This window comes from Colobus angolensis, unplaced genomic scaffold (genome assembly GCF_000951035.1).
Source record: "Colobus angolensis palliatus isolate OR3802 unplaced genomic scaffold, Cang.pa_1.0 Scaffold137, whole genome shotgun sequence".
Taxonomy (NCBI): Eukaryota; Metazoa; Chordata; class Mammalia; order Primates; family Cercopithecidae; genus Colobus; species Colobus angolensis.
The window spans coordinates 5,479,547-5,495,925 of record NW_012114455.1 but is presented as its reverse complement, the minus strand read 5'-3'; the positions used below and the strand labels follow the sequence as shown (position 1 = coordinate 5,495,925).

At 43.2% G+C, this 16,379-nt stretch overlaps 1 protein-coding gene across 4 annotated transcripts in view; it reads left to right on the top strand.

Moving 5' to 3' along the window:
- Positions 1-13,381, top strand: part of PRDM10 (PR domain containing 10) — a 107,664-nt gene extending 94,283 nt beyond the window's left edge. Inside the window, exons 19-22 of one of the 4 annotated variants that reach the window (XM_011934680.1) lie at positions 869-1,009; positions 2,629-2,806; positions 7,467-7,570; positions 10,616-13,381. In XM_011934680.1, the coding sequence (XP_011790070.1) occupies positions 869-1,009; positions 2,629-2,806; positions 7,467-7,570; positions 10,616-10,819 (627 nt within the window). In that variant the 3' untranslated portion in view covers positions 10,820-13,381. The remainder of the gene's footprint in view (positions 1-868; positions 1,010-2,628; positions 2,807-7,466; positions 7,571-10,615) is intronic. The other 3 variants (XM_011934681.1, XM_011934682.1, XM_011934683.1) reach the window with 3 other exon arrangements.
- Positions 13,382-16,379: the final 2,998 nt, after the last annotated feature.

Genomic DNA, 16,379 nt, shown 5'->3' with positions numbered 1-16,379 from the left:
TTTTTTTTGAGATGGAGTCTTGCTCTGTTGCCCAGGCTAGAGTCTAGTGGCACGATTTCAGCTCACTGCAACCTCTGCCTCTCAGGTTTAAGTGATTCTCCTGCCTTAGCCTCCTGAGTAGCTGGGATTATAGATGCTCACCACCACACCCAGCTAATTTTTGTATTTTTAGTGGAGACAGGGTTTCACTATATTGGTCAGGTTTGTCTTGAACTCCTGACCTCAAGCGATCCCCTGGCCTCAGCCTCCCAAAGTGCTGGGATTACAGGGGTGAGCTACTACACCCGGCCGCCTGACTAATTCTTGTATTTTTTTTGTAGAGACAGGGTTTTGCCATGTTGCTGAGGCTGGTCTCGAACTCCTGGGCTCAAGCGATCCACCCGCTTTGGCCTCCCAAAGTTCTGGGATTATAGGCATGAGCCACTGCACCCGGCCAGGATATTGTTTTTTGTTGTTGTTGTTGTTTTTTGTTTTTGTTTTTGTTTTTTTGAAACGGAGTCTCGCTCTGTCGCCCAGGCTGGAGTGCAGTGGCCGGATCTCAGCTCACTGCAAGCTCTGCCTCCGGGGTTTATGCCATTCTCCTGCCTCAGCCTCCCAAGTAGCTGGGACTACAAGTACCCGCCACCTTGCCCGGCTAGTTTTTTGTATTTTTAGCAGAGACGGGGTTTCACAGTGTTGGCCAGGATGGTCTCGATCTCCTGACCTCGTGATCCGCCCGTCTCGGCCTCCCAAAGTGCTGGGATTACAGGCTTGAGCCACCGCGCCCGGCCCAGGATATTGTTTTTAACTGAACCTTTTCTCTGGAAGGATTTCCCTTAATCTCAATCAATATATATCTGGTTTCTGGGCCTGTTTTCTCTCCTTCCAGGCCACTTCCCCTCACCAGTCACAGCAGTCCACTGTGGATGTTGGCCAGCTCCATGATCCTCAGCCCTACCCCCAGCACGCCATCCAGGTGCAGCACATCCAGGTCAGCGAGCCTACTGCCTCGGCCCCATCCTCTGCCCAGGTACCCTTCTCCACAGACTATTTGGAGGTGTTAGCATGGCCTCAGGGACTATCAGAGTTAATGAGAGGGAGGACATTCCCTTCAGACCTAGTCTCCTCAGCTACTGAGATACTGTTATTTTTGGATTTTTATTAAAGGATCTTACCTTTGCCTCCAATTTTTATATTGGTATTGTGGACACACATTAAGCTGTTAGCTGTTTCTGCCCTCATAGAGTCCTGTGGTATGACATCCTAGAAACAGCAGTGGTCTTTGCTTTCCATTCTAAATGCAATGGCTAAGTGGCTTCTGTGGTTTGGAACAGTGGCTTTGTGGAGTATTATGGTATATTGTATGTTACTGGGTTTGTATGCTTGAGTCTGGAATTGAGATACATAGATAAGTTCTCAGAGTTCAGAGAGGGAGAGATTAGGTTTAGGAGGGAGTCCAGGGCATTTTTGTAGAAGTGGTCTTTGAGGTCTTGGAGGAGGGGTACAGTTCTGAAACGGAGTTATTCTGTTTGGATTACTAACAGGAAATGATGTTTGGAAAGGAAGCTGGGTGGGTAGTTTGGAGCGGGATTGTAGGTGGCAGGCTGGAGAGCACTGGTGGAAAGGAAGCTGGGCGGGTAGTTTGGAGTGGGATTGCAGGTGGCAGGCTGGAGAGCACTGGTGGAAAGGAAGCTGGGCGGGTAGTTTGGAGTGGGATTGCAGGTGGCAGGCTAGAGAGCACTGGCCTCATCCTGTTGTCAGGAGTGGGCCTCTTCACTCACCTGTGCTGAACTCCACCAGCCAGCTGGGATTAGTCAGTGCTGGTGAATGGAAATGATGAACTTTGAGTTCCATTTCATTTTGTGTTCCAGATAGTTTTGTGACACAGGGAAGTTACTTCACCTCCTATTATTTTTAACCTTATATAATGTAGGTAATTATATTTTATTTCATTTATCTTTCTAACAGTTGATTGAAATTAATTTTTTTGCATTCTCTGGTAGAGAATCCTTTGAAAACAAATTAGAATTTCATAGTTATGCTTGCTTTTCATTGATTTTATTCTTATTTAAAGTATTACTTTTAATAATAGCAATGATAGGCTGGGCACGGTGCCTCATGCCTGTAATCCCAGCACTTTGAGAGGCCGAGGGGGGGGCCGATCACCTGAGGTCGGGAGTTTGAGACCAGCCTGACCAACATGGAGAAACCCTGTCTCTACAAAAAATTGGCTGGGCACGGTGCCTCATGCCTGTAATCCCAGCACTTTGAGAGGCCGAGGGGGGCCGATCACCTGAGGTCGGGAGTTTGAGACCAGCCTGACCAACATGGAGAAACCCTGTCTCTACTAAAAATACAAAATTAGCCGGGCGTGGTGGCGCATGCCTGTAATCCCAGCTACTCAGGAGGCTGAGGCAGGAGAATAGCTTGAACTCGGGGGCCAGAGGTTGCAGTGAGCCGAGATCGTGCCGTTGCACTCCAGCCTGGGCAATAAGAGCAAAACTCCGTCTCAAAAAAAAAAAAAAATAAGCAATGATAGTTTCAGCATTATAATTCATATTACTCTGATTTACTTCCTTCAGTTATTTGTGAGTCTTCACTATATTAGAAGTTCATAATTCCCTACCATTGCTTTCTCTTTCTCCCCAGGTATCTGGGCAGCCGTTGAGTCCCTCAGCCCAGCAGGCTCAGCAGGGGCTCAGCCCCTCCCACATCCAGGGCAGTTCTTCCACACAGGGGCAGGCCCTGCAGCAGCAGCAGCAGCAGCAGAATTCCTCTGTGCAGCACACGTACCTGCCCAGTGCTTGGAATTCCTTCCGTGGCTATTGTAAGTAAGAAGGCATGATGCCGTGTCGGTCAAGGGTGGGAGATCTCCAGCCATGTGTCTTAATTTATTCAGCTTATGATAGATTTTTAAAGTATCTATTGACCATTTTGTATACTCTCTAGTGCATGTACTTCAATGAGTTTCATGACAAATCTCAAGGTGTAGCATTCTGATTTCACAGAGCTACCCTGATAGGACATTTTTGAAACGTCAGGTATATCGCTGGAGGAAGCATAGCTATGTAATTAAGTGGTAAGATAGATGGATATAGGCTATGTTGAGTCATCCCTTCCACCAATATTTGTAGAATGCCTGTGTATCAATCGCTGTCCTAGAGCCTGGCTGTACCAAGAATAATATTCTCATTGGTATCAGTAACACCACACAATAATAATGTTAACCAACTTTCATTAAGCTCTTACTGTATGGCCAGGAATGATTCCGAACCATATATATCACAGTCAGTATTCACAACAACCTATGAGATAAGTACAATTGTTATTTGCATTTTACAGACAAGGCAATTTCCACACACTCACTTTTCCAAGAGCTAGTAAACAGAGGATTGGAACCCAGGCAGTTTGGCTTCGGAGTGTACCCTCTACACCACCCCACTGTGCTGCTGACCACCATCTAGTAAAGGAGAGACATGAGTTGTTGATTCCAAAACCCTGATATTCGTGCTAGGGAAACAGTAACAGGCTGGCTGACAGAGGTCAGAGTAGGTAAACTCCTTGGTGGGGAAACAGCTTTGGGTTGCAGGCCAGGAAGTATGAGACCTTTATCATGGAAGGTATGGAAGGAATAGTAGACGTAACAGACCTCAGTAGTAGAATCTAGGAGGAATAGGTGCTGAGAAGGGAAAGTATTGATCTTTCTTCTACTGTTGATTTATTTTGGGGGGGCCCATCTTTGTCATGATTGATCCTTGGCTATGTTACATAGATTTGCTGTGGAGTCAGGCTCAAACTCTACCATCTAGTTAATTTTTACAATCAATATTCTTTTTTTTTTTTTTGAGATGGGGTCTCGCTCTGTCGCCCAGGCTGGAGTGCAGTGGCACAATCTTGGCTCCCTGCAAGCTCCGCCTCAGCCTCCCGAGTAGCTGGGATTATAGGCATGGGCCACCAAGCCCAGCTAATTTTTGTATTTTTAGTAGAGACAGGGTTTCACAATGTTGGCCAGGCTGGTCTCAAACTCCTGACCTCAGGTGATCCACCCACCTTAGCCTCCCAAAGTGCTGGGATTACAGGCATGAGCCACTGTGCCCGGCCACAATCTATACTCTTAAACACTGGACATCACAACAAGGGCTGGGTCTAGTTTCCACTCAGGGAAGGACTCCCTTACCACTAGAATCTGGTGAATAGACTGACCTCTGTACTCAGTATAATACCTGTGAAAGAAAGTGAAGTGGGCTGGGTGTTGTGGCTCATGCCTGCAATCCCAGCACTTTGGAGACCAAGGTGGGCGGATCACTTGAAGTCAGGAGTTTGAGACCAGCCTGGCCAACATGGTGAAACCCCATCTCTACTAAAAATACAAAAAAATTTAGCCAGGTGTGGTAGTGGGTGGCTGTAATCTCAGCTACTCAGGAGGCTGAGGCAGAAAGATCGTGCCACTGCACTTCAGCCTGGGTGACAGAGCGAGACTCTGTCTCAAAAAAGAAAAAAAAAAAAGTGGAGTGATGAAGATACTCATGGTAAAAATAGGATGAGCTAGCATTCTAACCTGTAGAGAAGATTCTGGGACTGAAATTTATTAGGGAAAAATATAAAAATATACAAAAGTAGAGAGAGTGTAACCAACCATCCTGTACCCACTGTCCAGCCTCCGCAGTTACCAACTTACACCCAACCTTGTCTCATATATGCACCAATCATTATCTCCCATCCTCCAGCTGGATAATGATCCATCATATCACCTCATCCATAAATATTTTGGTATATATCTCTAAAAGAAAAAGACTATTTGAGATAGGGTTTTGCTCTGTCTTCCAGGCTGGAGAATGCAGTGGCGTGATCATGGCTCAGTGCAGCCTTGACCTGGACTCAAGTGATCCACCCGCTTTGGCCTCCCCAAGTGCTGGGTTTACAGATGTGAGCCACCACGTCTAGTCTAATTTAAAAAAAATTTTTGAGAGCGAAGATCTCACTACATTGGCTAAGTTGATCTCAAACTCCTGGGCTCAAGTGATCCTCCCGCCTTGGGCTCCCAAAGTGCTGGTATTACAGGCATAAGCCATCATGCTCAGCTGAAAAAAACTATTTTTTAAAAGCACAACTCCATACAACATTATCACACCTAAAAAGAAATGACAGTAATTTTTCTTTCTTTATTTTTTAAGAGAGGGGGTCTTGTCTGTCACCCAGTCTGGAGTACAGTGGTGTGATCATAGCTCACTGCAGCCTCCAACTCCTCGGCTCAAGCCATCCTCCTGCCCTAGCCTCCCAGTAGCTAGGACTACAGGCACATACCACCATGCTTTGCCAATTTTTTTTCCTTTAAATTTTTCAGTAGAGATGCGATCTCACTGTGTTGCCCAGGCTGGTTTTGAAACTTCTGGGCTCAAGTGATCTTCCCATCTTGGCCTCCCAAAGTGCTAGGGTGATAGGCGTGAGCCGCTGTGCCAAGCCAACAGTAATTCTTTAATACCCACAAATACATTTAAAATGCCCAGTCAGGGTTTTATATTTCTATGATTGTCTCAGAAATTTTTTAAAAAATAGTTTGTTTGCTCAGCCAGGCTCAGTGGCTTATGCCTGTAATCCCAGCACTATGGGAGGCCGAGGCAGACAGATCGCGGAGGTCAGGAGTTCGAGACCAGCCTCTCCAACGTCGTGAAACCTCACCTGTACTAAAAATACAAAAATTAGCCGGGCATGGTAGTGCGCACCTGTAGTCCCAGTTACTCAGGAGGCTGAGGCAGGAGAATCGCTTGAACCCAGGAGGCGAAGGTTGTGGTGCGCTGAGATCACGCCACTGCCCTCCAACCCGGGCATCAGAGCAAGACTCCATCTCAAACAAAAAAAGTTGGTTTGCTCATATTGGGTTCCGAATAAGGGCCGTACATTGCAATTGATGATGAGTTTTGAGTTTCTTTTAATGTATGTGTTCACTCTTTTAAGTTATAATTTCTGTGTTGAGGAAACTGGGTCATTTGTGCTCTTTTCCGCATTCTGGATTTTGCTGGTGGGATTCCCGTGTTACCATGCAGTGAATATGTGCTCTTCTGTTCCTTTCATTTCCTGTAGACGGGCAATTCGCTCTGCAGGCTTGCTCAGGTGCAGTTTGTTTTTTGCCCCCTGATATTTCATAGCTGGCGTGTGTACTTCTATCAAGAGCACATACTGTTCAGCTGTCTCTCTTTTTGTGCTGTTAGGAGCCATCGGTGTTTATTCCGTAGCTCCCTTATTTCATTAGGGCTTACAAAGTTGTGATATTCTTTTTTTTTGAGATGGAGTCTTGCTTTGTCACTCAGGCCTAGAGTGGCAGTGGTGCGATCTTGGTTCACTGCAATCTGCCTCCCAGGTTCAAGTGATTTTCCTGCCTCAGCCTCCCAAGTAGCTGGGACTACAGGCACCCGCCACCTTGCCTGGCTAATTTTTGTATTTTTAGTAGGGATGGGGGTTTCACCATGTTGGCCAGGCTGGTCTTGAACTCCTGACCTCAAGTGATCCTCCTGCCTCGGCCTCCCAAAGTGCTGGGATTACAGGCGTGAGTCCCTGTGCCTGGCCATGATTCTAGCACCTTATTCATTCATTAGCTAGAAAACTTTTATAAAGAAAAAAATTTTAATTACCAAGTTTCTCTCAGGTACAATTTGTACAAGAAAGGCAGGATAAATGCTTTAAATACCTAATTCATTTCCTTTGTTTACCAGTTTTCACAAAATGAATTGATTTCTTATGCTATCCAAGGTGATAGGGGTATGTGTGCACGTCTCAGTGTGGTTACGTACCCATGGATTTCAACGCCTGGTGTGTTTCAGCCGATTGCAGGTGTGATCCTTACCGATGCTCAAGTGATCCCCTTCTCTGGCTTGTAGGAGCCTCTTCTAACTGGCTCCTGCATTATTCCCACATGACCCGATAGCCTTTCATCACATCTTGTGTGCTGAGAAGACACAGTACCCCACAACTGTCTCACAAGCTTTCTGCCCAGGTCTGGAATCAGCCATTTTCCCAAGAAAGTCTCATTCTTTTAGTAGAAAATATTATTTATCAACAAGATGCTAGGGTCGGCTTTATTTTTAATTTGCTCTAATAACACTGGTGGTGAAATAAAATTCAAGTTGGATTAAATTATGATAGCCAAGTGTGGATACATTTGTGTCACAAATTCAAATCTGAATATAAAAGATAAGAATATTGATTTAAAAGGTAACTCTTTGTGACTTATTTCAAGGTTTTAAAAATTGTTGAGTATTTGTCTTTGTGGATACTGAGAAGCCACATTTGAAGGGGAATGCACTGATTGTCTCTGACACTGGGTCGCTGCGTACCAGTCTCTTCTCAATTCGTAGCAGAGAAATCATATCATTGTAAGACTCTCATGGCAAGCAAATCAGTGGGGACTGTGGCTACTGGTTGTGTTTTTGTTTCTAAGATTTGTGGTAAAATCTGAGACCACTGAACTATGAATATTTCCTGTTTTTTAGCATCTGAGATTCAAATGATGACACTTCCCCCAGGTCAGTTTGTGATTACAGACAGTGGTGTGGCAACTCCAGTTACTACTGGCCAGGTGAAGGCGGTTACTTCGGTAAGCAACCTGTGGTGCTATATAACTCTTGTCACCACTTATCTTTTAATGATTGGCTTACTCTGTTTTCTCACAGTAGTTGATGAATTCTTTGAAAGCTGAGTCTTGGGTCTTATCACTTTATCCTCAGTGCCCTATCCAGGAGACTAGGATATAGCAAATGCTCAATAAATATCTGTTCAATTAATAACTGTAATGGTCCTAGCTCCATCGCTGTGAGCCTTTTTTTTTTTTTTTTGAGACAGAGTCTCGCTGTGTCGCCAGGCTGGAGTGCAGTGGCGCAGTCTTGGCTCACCTGCAACCTCCACCTCCTGGGTTCAAGTGATTCTCTTGCCTCAGCCTCCAGGGTGGCTGGGATTATAGGCATGCGCCACCCACCCAGCTAATTTTTGTATTTTTAGTAGAGATGGGGTTTCACCATGTTGGCCAGGATGATCTCAATCTCCTGACCTCATGATCCGCCCACCTCGGCCTCCCAAAGTGCTGGGATTACAGGCATGAGCCACCGTGCCCGGCCCTTATGAGTGTTTTTATATGCTTCTTGGAAAGATTAAGTCCTCAAGACAATTGGCCCTCAACTGGGTTGGGAGAGAATAATGTAATGAATCAATTATGGAGCTGTATTAACCATTTCACCCACCTGAAAGTGAAAAACATTGCCTTAAATTATCTAAGTTGGGCAGGTACAATGTTGATTGTGTCTCCTGTTTTTATCTTCACTGGTTTGCTCTGGCCTGCCTCTTAAGGTATTAGAAGACAGAGTACATACATGGGAATTTAGAAAAATACTCTTGGCTGGGCTCAGTGGCTCATGCCTATAATCCCAACACTTTGGGAGGCCAAGGCAGGCAGATCACTTGAGGTCAGGAGTTCAAGACCAACTTGGTCAACACGGTAAAACCCTGCCTCTACTAAAAATACAAAAATTAGGTGGGTGTGGGGGTGCATCCCTATAATCCCAGCTACTTGGGAGGCTGAAGCAGGAGAATCACTTGAACCTGGGAGGCGGAGGTTGCAGTGAGCCGAGATCATGCCACTGCACTCCAGCCTGGGCAACAGAGTGAGACTCTGTCTCAGAAAAGAAAAAAAAGAAAAATACTCCAGGGTGGGTAAGTTCGGAGATCTTCTGTACAGCATGCTGGCTGTGTTCATAATGTATCGTATACTTGAAAACTGTTAGTATAGATAATGTTTTTTGCCATAAAATAAAATGGCAAGTGCTTGAGTTGATGGATATGTTAATCAGGTTGTTTTGTTTAATTATATCTTAATAAAGCTAGAAGAAAAAAAAGGAAAAATGCTCTTCAATGGCTAGCAATATTGAGATATTACCAAGGGAAGATTTTCTTAAGAGGTTTCAGAGGGTAGCTAGCTAGTCTTGTGGTCTCAAAACCCTGATATTTTTTTCTTTCTTTCTTTCTTTTTAGTATACGGAGAGCTCACCTGTTTCTCAGCACACAAGGTCACATTAACTAGACTTAGGAGAGAGATGTAAATCCAGAGTGACACTATTAATTGTCAGTGAAAACAGTAACGAATGTAAAATGGGGTAATCACACTGGCATGACCAGGACATTTTTTGTTCCTTGTACGACCCATTGACTTTGTTCTTTTTCTGGCCTGGAACTCATTTGAGAATGGTTTTAGCCAAGACTGTTTCTCTCCCCCTGCCACAGTGTACATGCACACTAATTTAATGGACAGTTTTGGGGGTTCATGCATTTTTTGCAGCTGACCTATGGACCTCCCTAGGAGTCAATGGACCCTAGGTTGACAAACAGCCCCCTCCCTACATGGAAAAAACAATCATGATCAGAACGTTGCCTGGTGGGGGTGAACTCAGAACATCTGGCCCTAGTGGAATCAAATGGGTATTTGGCGATGGCTCTTTTCTGGGCAGTGCAGACAGGCTACTGCCTGAGAGTCTTTCTGTGACGTCTCTTTTCCTCTGTTCTGTCGCTGACCAACCCTCCTTCTGACTGACAGACACATTTCTTTAAAAATGTTAATGTAACAAAATAGCCAGCTACAGGTCTCTGAAGACGTTTTCATGATGAGGGGAAAAATAAGAAAACAAAGACAATGTGTAAGTTTTCATAAAGCTAAATTTATTCAGTGTAAGGGATTTCATTCTGAGACCCTGTTCTTCCTGTGCTCTTGAGTGTTAAAATCTCTATTTGATGGTAGCATGTTTTAAATGACCTTACTTGACAAAATAAAATTTGGGAACCATTTATTATTATTATTATTATTCTGGGACAGAGGTTCGCTCTTGTTGCCCAGGCTAGAGTGCAATGGCATGATCTCAGCTCACTGCAACCTCTGCCTCCCGGGTTCAAGCAATTCTCCTGTCTCAGCCTCCCAAGTAGCTGGGATTACAGGCGTGCACCACCACGCCCAGCAAATTTTTTTTTTTTTTTCATTTTTAGTAGAGACGGGGTTTCTTTATATTGGCCAGGCTGGTCTCGAACTCCCGACCTCAGGTGATCCGCCCACCTCGGCCTCCCAAAGTGCTGGGATTACAGGCGTGAGCCACCACGCCCAGCCTCCATTTATTATTTTTTTAAAATTTTGCTGGTCTTTTGAAATTCTGAATTCTGAGAACCATTGATCTTGACTACCTGTCTTCAGGGTCATTCTGCCTCTTCAAGGAGACTTTAAATATCTCTTCTTGGATCCATTCTGTATTAGTCTTAAGATCGAATGGACAGTCAACTGTCTTTTCTGAATGTGTAAATTCTTAGGAGCATTGCAACAGCACGTTTTCTTTGCCACGAGTGTTACCACCATGATGCAAATTACTGTACCTGAAGTTGTTCACTCTAGCATTTGGTGAAACTGCTAAGGTGCTCCTTTAAGGAGCTTCCCTTTGTAGTCAATTATTGTGACTGATCCGCCCTCTCTAAAGGACCTAGGTAAAGCATCTCTCATAGATGTCTATTTTGGGTCCCTTGTGACATTTCTTCGCATCTCTCTCCTTCCCTAGTAGCTTCATCCTCCCTTTAAGGCCCCAGGGTTTTAAACATCCTTTTCTTCTTCCTTAAGGGTCATTATGTGTTATCAGAAAGTCAACCAGAATTGGAGGAAAAGCAAACTTCCGCCCTGTCTGGTGGAGTCCAGGTCCAGCCACCCGCACACAGTGACTCCTTGGATGCCCAGACCACCAGCCAACAGCAGACTACACAGTACATCATCACCACCACCACCAATGGGAACGGAAGCAGCGAAGTTCACATCACCAAACCATGACTTCCACCCTGGGGCTCGAATCCAGCACCCACCTCATGTCTGTTCTCATGGTCTGAAAGCTCTGACACTTAGAGCTCTTTTGTAAGAGTTATTATTCACTCAAGAGTCTGGAAACGACAGTTTTGTCTCTCATCCATCCACTGGGGTTTATTTTGCCAAGGTCATCTTTATCAAATTGACTCTTCAAACCCTTCGTTTTTTGCCACGGAACGGAGATCTTTCAGGGGAAAGTAGATTTCGAGATGGAGAGAATTTGCCTTGCTCTTGAGTTGGTCTTTTAACACACTGACAAGCCTTACTTTTCCTTTGTGGAAATATTAAGTGGCGTATTGTGTTCATACCAAAGGTGGAGACAGGATGTGCCAAGTCCATGGTTACTGGACTTCTTATTCCAAGAAGGGGCATTTTGTGGGTGTGTATTAGGTCTGAACTGCTTTATCTTGTTTTAGTTTTCAGTAATTTAACAACGGGAGCTTGTTGAATAAGAAAATGAAAATGATGAAACAAAAGTTTTGACAGTGACGTTCTGAAGCAAAAACTGTCATCTAAATTTTTCTTGCTGATTTTTTTTTTAACTTCCCTATTTTAGAAAACTGTTGTTAGGCTGTTGGTAGTGCTTTCCAGAGATGCTGGTCCTCAGTGGATTAGGTCAGAAGCTCATGTTCTGATCTTCATTGTTTCATAAAGGTGGACTCCCTGAAAGAGAAAAGTCTGCTTGATGTCAGCAAAATCTAAACCCCTGCATTAAAACGTTGCCTCCCATTCTCTGGTTGTGGTGGACGAGATATTGGTATCAAGAAAAATTACCAAAACTAGATAGATAGAGAGAGAGAGAGAGAGAATTGAAATTTTGTTCTGCCTTGCAGGATCCATTTATCATTCATTGGTAAAGGATATATTCCTTGACCAAGTGTACATTTAACTCTTGCTGACAGTGTTCAGTGTATTTTAGTACTTTTAATGCTGTCTTAAAATGAACATTCTTTAAAGTTGGATGGAAAGGTGGCATTTCTTATTTCTCAACACTTTTAACTTTAAACGTATTGTAACTCATCTGGACCTTTTAATAAGATGATCAACTTCACACTTAGGGAAAAAATTAAAATGTGAGGAAAACTTATAATAAAGTAGTTATAAGGGATCTGGAAGAAATCCAGTCTTTATGAACATACTATTAGTTGGGCATTAAAAAATCAGTATATATTTTATCAACTTTCTGTGACATGCTAACACGTTTTTAGAATAATTATTGCATAGTAGAATTTATTACTCCAGAACAGAAAGACCTTACTTCATTTCAAATGAAGTTAATTAATTTACATTTCTGGGTAAAAACTGGTTCTATAAATTAAGTAGAGTAGCTTCTTGATGATAAAGACAGTTTCTGAAAAGTGAACAATTCTGTTAAAAGAACTGTCTTGATGGGTAGATTTCGCACTTTATTTCTGAGGCCGCATTCGTATCGCTATTCCCCAGTGTTTGAGTGCTAAGAGAACTTGAGAAAGTTACTTCAACAATATACGGAAACTGAAAATGGACTCTGTCTTTGGGAGAAAGACATTCAACAGGAAATATTGACCCTGCATTACAAAATACAGACTCGGGTTCCCTAAGTCCCACAGTGTAATGGTTACAAATATCCCAGTGTCCTGTCCAGAAAGCCTTTCTAGGGGACGAATAGTAGCATTTTCTAAAGGTCCAGTTTTAGCTTTGATAACTGAAATTTGGCCCTGTTATGTTCTTTTTAATTTGAACCATAAGGTATCTTCCCTCCCCTCAGGAATAACTTATTGGAAAACTGAAAAGAATCACTGAATGGAATGTTCATTTTATGGCAGTTATTTTAAGTTTTAAAATACACAGAGGAAAATATTGTGGAAGGACCTCTTTGTTCCTTTCCCTTCTAAGTTTTCTTCTTCTTCTTTGGTCCTTATGTGAAATAAAGACTCTCAAACTGATTTGTATATTATCAGCCAGAGATGCGGATGGCAGTCGAGCCAAGTCACGTGGCTTTCAGATCAGGTATTCTGCTCATTCATTCCAAGGTCATAGATTCTTAAAAGGACCTGGATTTCAAGAGGTGGCAAATGACGAGCCATCAGAAAACTAAATTTGGAAAACATGTATGTAGCCAGTGTGGATATTGTGGCCTCTCTCAAGACACTTTGACACTGTAGACTTCATTCAGTGCAGTGTGAGTATTTTGGAGTAGGTTGGATGTAGATTTTGTTTTTATTGTTGATTTGTACTGACAGAAATAGACATTTCATCATGTAAAATTCCTGTTTTTCTGGAAAAACCTATTGTTTTGATCTTCTTGTTTTCTGACTCGGCAGTATCCTTTCAAAAAACTCTTAAGATATCTAGGTCTAAAAAGCACTTCATGAGATGCTAAAGCTGACCCACTGGTTGAAAATGTTGACCCTATCCTGTTATTTAAATGTGAACATTTATTGTACATTCAGTGAGTTATAGTGTTAATAGTCTTGTGCTATGCAGCAGGTGTAAAAATTAATAAATATATTTTGTAATAAGCCTGTTTGTATGTGTGAAGCTACAAGAGCTATTTTTTTTTTCTTTTAAGAATTGCAACTTCTGGTTTCCAGCATGGCATGCAGGAAGCATGAAGTGGTCTCTCCATCCTAGCAATAGTAAGAAGCTGAGCACATGGAAAGATCAACACCTCTCCTGAGATCCGTCAGAAAGTTGAGCTCACAGGACAAACTGCTGTCCCCAAAATTGGAAAGACAAACAGGCAGATACAGAGAATCATAGCTTATAGAACAGAAACCCATGAGAAAAAGATCCATGAGCAGTAACCTCTGTGAGAACCAGGGCCAGGTTAGGAAAATGTGAACTCTATTTGATGAATTGCTGCAGGCTCAGCGTGGAGAAATCTGAGAAGTTAAAAACTCCAGGGAACTCAGTCACTGGAGGGGGGTCAAGGGAGACTCACACTTTTATGAGTTTTATCCCCAGGAGCTTGACTAGGTTTTCACAATGAAATTCAGAGAAAAATCCCCACGTTTCCAGCAGAGGAAGGGGAGAAGGAACCATTTTGAAATACTCCAGAGCTTTCTGATCTTTCTATTGTAACAAGCACCTAACCTGCTGAAGTTATAGCAGAACCTCAGTCACCTGGAGGAAGGGCAACACCCAAACCCAGCTCATTCTAGCCTTCGTCCCTCATCTAAGAGGGGATAACCGCGTACCGCTCGTGAAGGACACAGTCCAGAGGCACAGGGTCACCGGAAGACTGAGGCCTCATTTAGGAATACAGAATGCTTCCCCACCCCAACACCTTACCACCACATTGCTCAAGGCCTCCTTACAGAAATTCTCTCTATCTGGCACATCATGACCAGCTATCAGGAAAAACATTACAAGGCATACTAAGAGGCAAAAGACACAAGTCTGAAGAAAGAGAGCAAACATCAGACCCAGATTTAGATATGGCCCAGACGCTGGAATTCGCAGACTGGGAATTCAAAACAACTGTGATCAGTATGAAAAGGGCTCTGCTAGAGAAAGTAGACAACAAGCAATAACAAACAAGCAATGTAAGGAGAGATGGAAATCCAAAGAATAAGCTAAAATGCTAGAGATAAAAAATGAAGAATAGCCTGGGCACGCAAGCTCACACCTGTAAACCCAGCACTTTGGGAGGCTGAAGTGGGTGGATCATTTGAGGTCAGGAGTTCAAGACCAGCCTGGCCAACATGGTGAAACCATGCTTCTACTAAATGTTTAAAAATTAGCCAGGCCTAGTGGTGGGCGCCTATAATCCCAGCTACTCGGGAGGCTAAAGTGGAAGAATCGCTTCAACCTGGGAGGTGGAGGTTGCAGTGAGCCGAGATTGCGCCTCTGCACTCCAGCCTGGCGACAGAGCAAGACTCCACCTCAAAAAAAAAAAAAAAAAAAAAAAAAATCCTAAGAAAGAATCGCCGAGCTTGAGGATATCTCAATAGAAACCTCTATAACTGAAAGACAACATCCAAAAACTGTGAGATGATATAAAAAAGGTAGAACTATGCCTCATGGGAATACTAGAAGAAGCCAGAGAAAGGAACAGAAGAAATATTTGAAGCAATAATGATTGATAATTCCCCAAATCAATATGCAACATGGAACCCCAGATCCAGGAAGCTCAGAGGACATACAGGGTAAGTGCAAAAAGTCCTTCAAAACCAAAACACAAATGAACAAAAAATAACTTTTCTTCTGAAACTGTGCACACAAGGAGAGTGTGGAATGAAATGTTTAAGGAGTTGAGAGAAAAAAGCAGTGACTAACCTAGAATACTGTACCCCATGAAATTATCCTCCAAAAGTAAAGGGGATTTGTTGCCGGTAGACCTGCCTTGAAGAGAATGTTAAAAGAAGAGAAGTTTTTCAGAGAGAAGAAAAATGATAAAAGTCAGAACCTCAGATCTACTTAAAGAAAGAGCATCATTATTACCTTTAATAACTGAAGGTAAAAGAAAAATCTTGCTTTTTCTTATTCTTCATTGATTTATTTTTCTTTTTACTTTTTTGAGACAGGGTTTCACTCTGTCGCCCAGGCTGGAGTGCAGTGGTGCAATCACAGCCCACAGCAGCCTTGATCTCCCTGGCTCAAGCGATTCTCCCACCTGAGTCTCCTGAGTAGCTGGGACTACAGGCACGTGCCACCATACCTGGCTAATTTTTTGTATTTATTTTAGTAGAAATGGGGTTTTGCCATATTGCCCAGGCTGGTCTCGAATTCCTGGGCTCAAACGATCCACCCATTTCAGCCTCTTGAAGTGCTGGGAATACAGGCATGAGCCGTTGTGCCTGGCCTCTTCATTGATTAACACATGACAGTTTGTTCAAAATAATAGCAATGATATATACTAATATATCTTATATATGTTCATATGTAAGTGAAATGAATGATGGCAATGATATAAGGGATGGGGGGGTAGGAGGGAGGAATTAGGATTATTTCGTTATAAGATATGCACACTATGGCCGGGTGCGGTGGTTCACACCTGTAATCCCAGCACTTTGGGAGGCCAAGGCAGGCAGATCACCTGAGGTCAGGAGTTTGAGACCAGCCTGACCAACAGGGAGAAACCCGTCTCTACTAAAAATACAAAATCAGCTGGGCATGGTGGTGCATGCCTGTAACCCCAGCTATTCAGGAGGCTGAGGCAGGAGAATCTCTTGAACCTGGAGGCAGAGGTTGTGGTGAGCCGAGATCATGCCATTGCACTGCAGCCTGCGCAACAAGAGCAAAACTCTATCTCAAAGAAAGAAAAATAAAAAAGATATGCACACTATCAATGAAGTGGGATAGTGTTATGTGAAAATGTACTTGAATTAATTGCAAACTCTAGAGCTACCACTAAAAAGTAAAAAAAAAAAAAAAAAAAAAACATAATAAGCCAATAATAGAGATAAAAATAGAACACTAAAGATACTCGCTTGGTCCAAAAGAAGGCAAAAAGAGTCTGGGAGTGGTGCCTCACACCTGTAATCCTAGCACTTTGGAAGGTTGAGGTGGGGATCACTTAAAGCCAGGAGTTCAAGACCAGCTC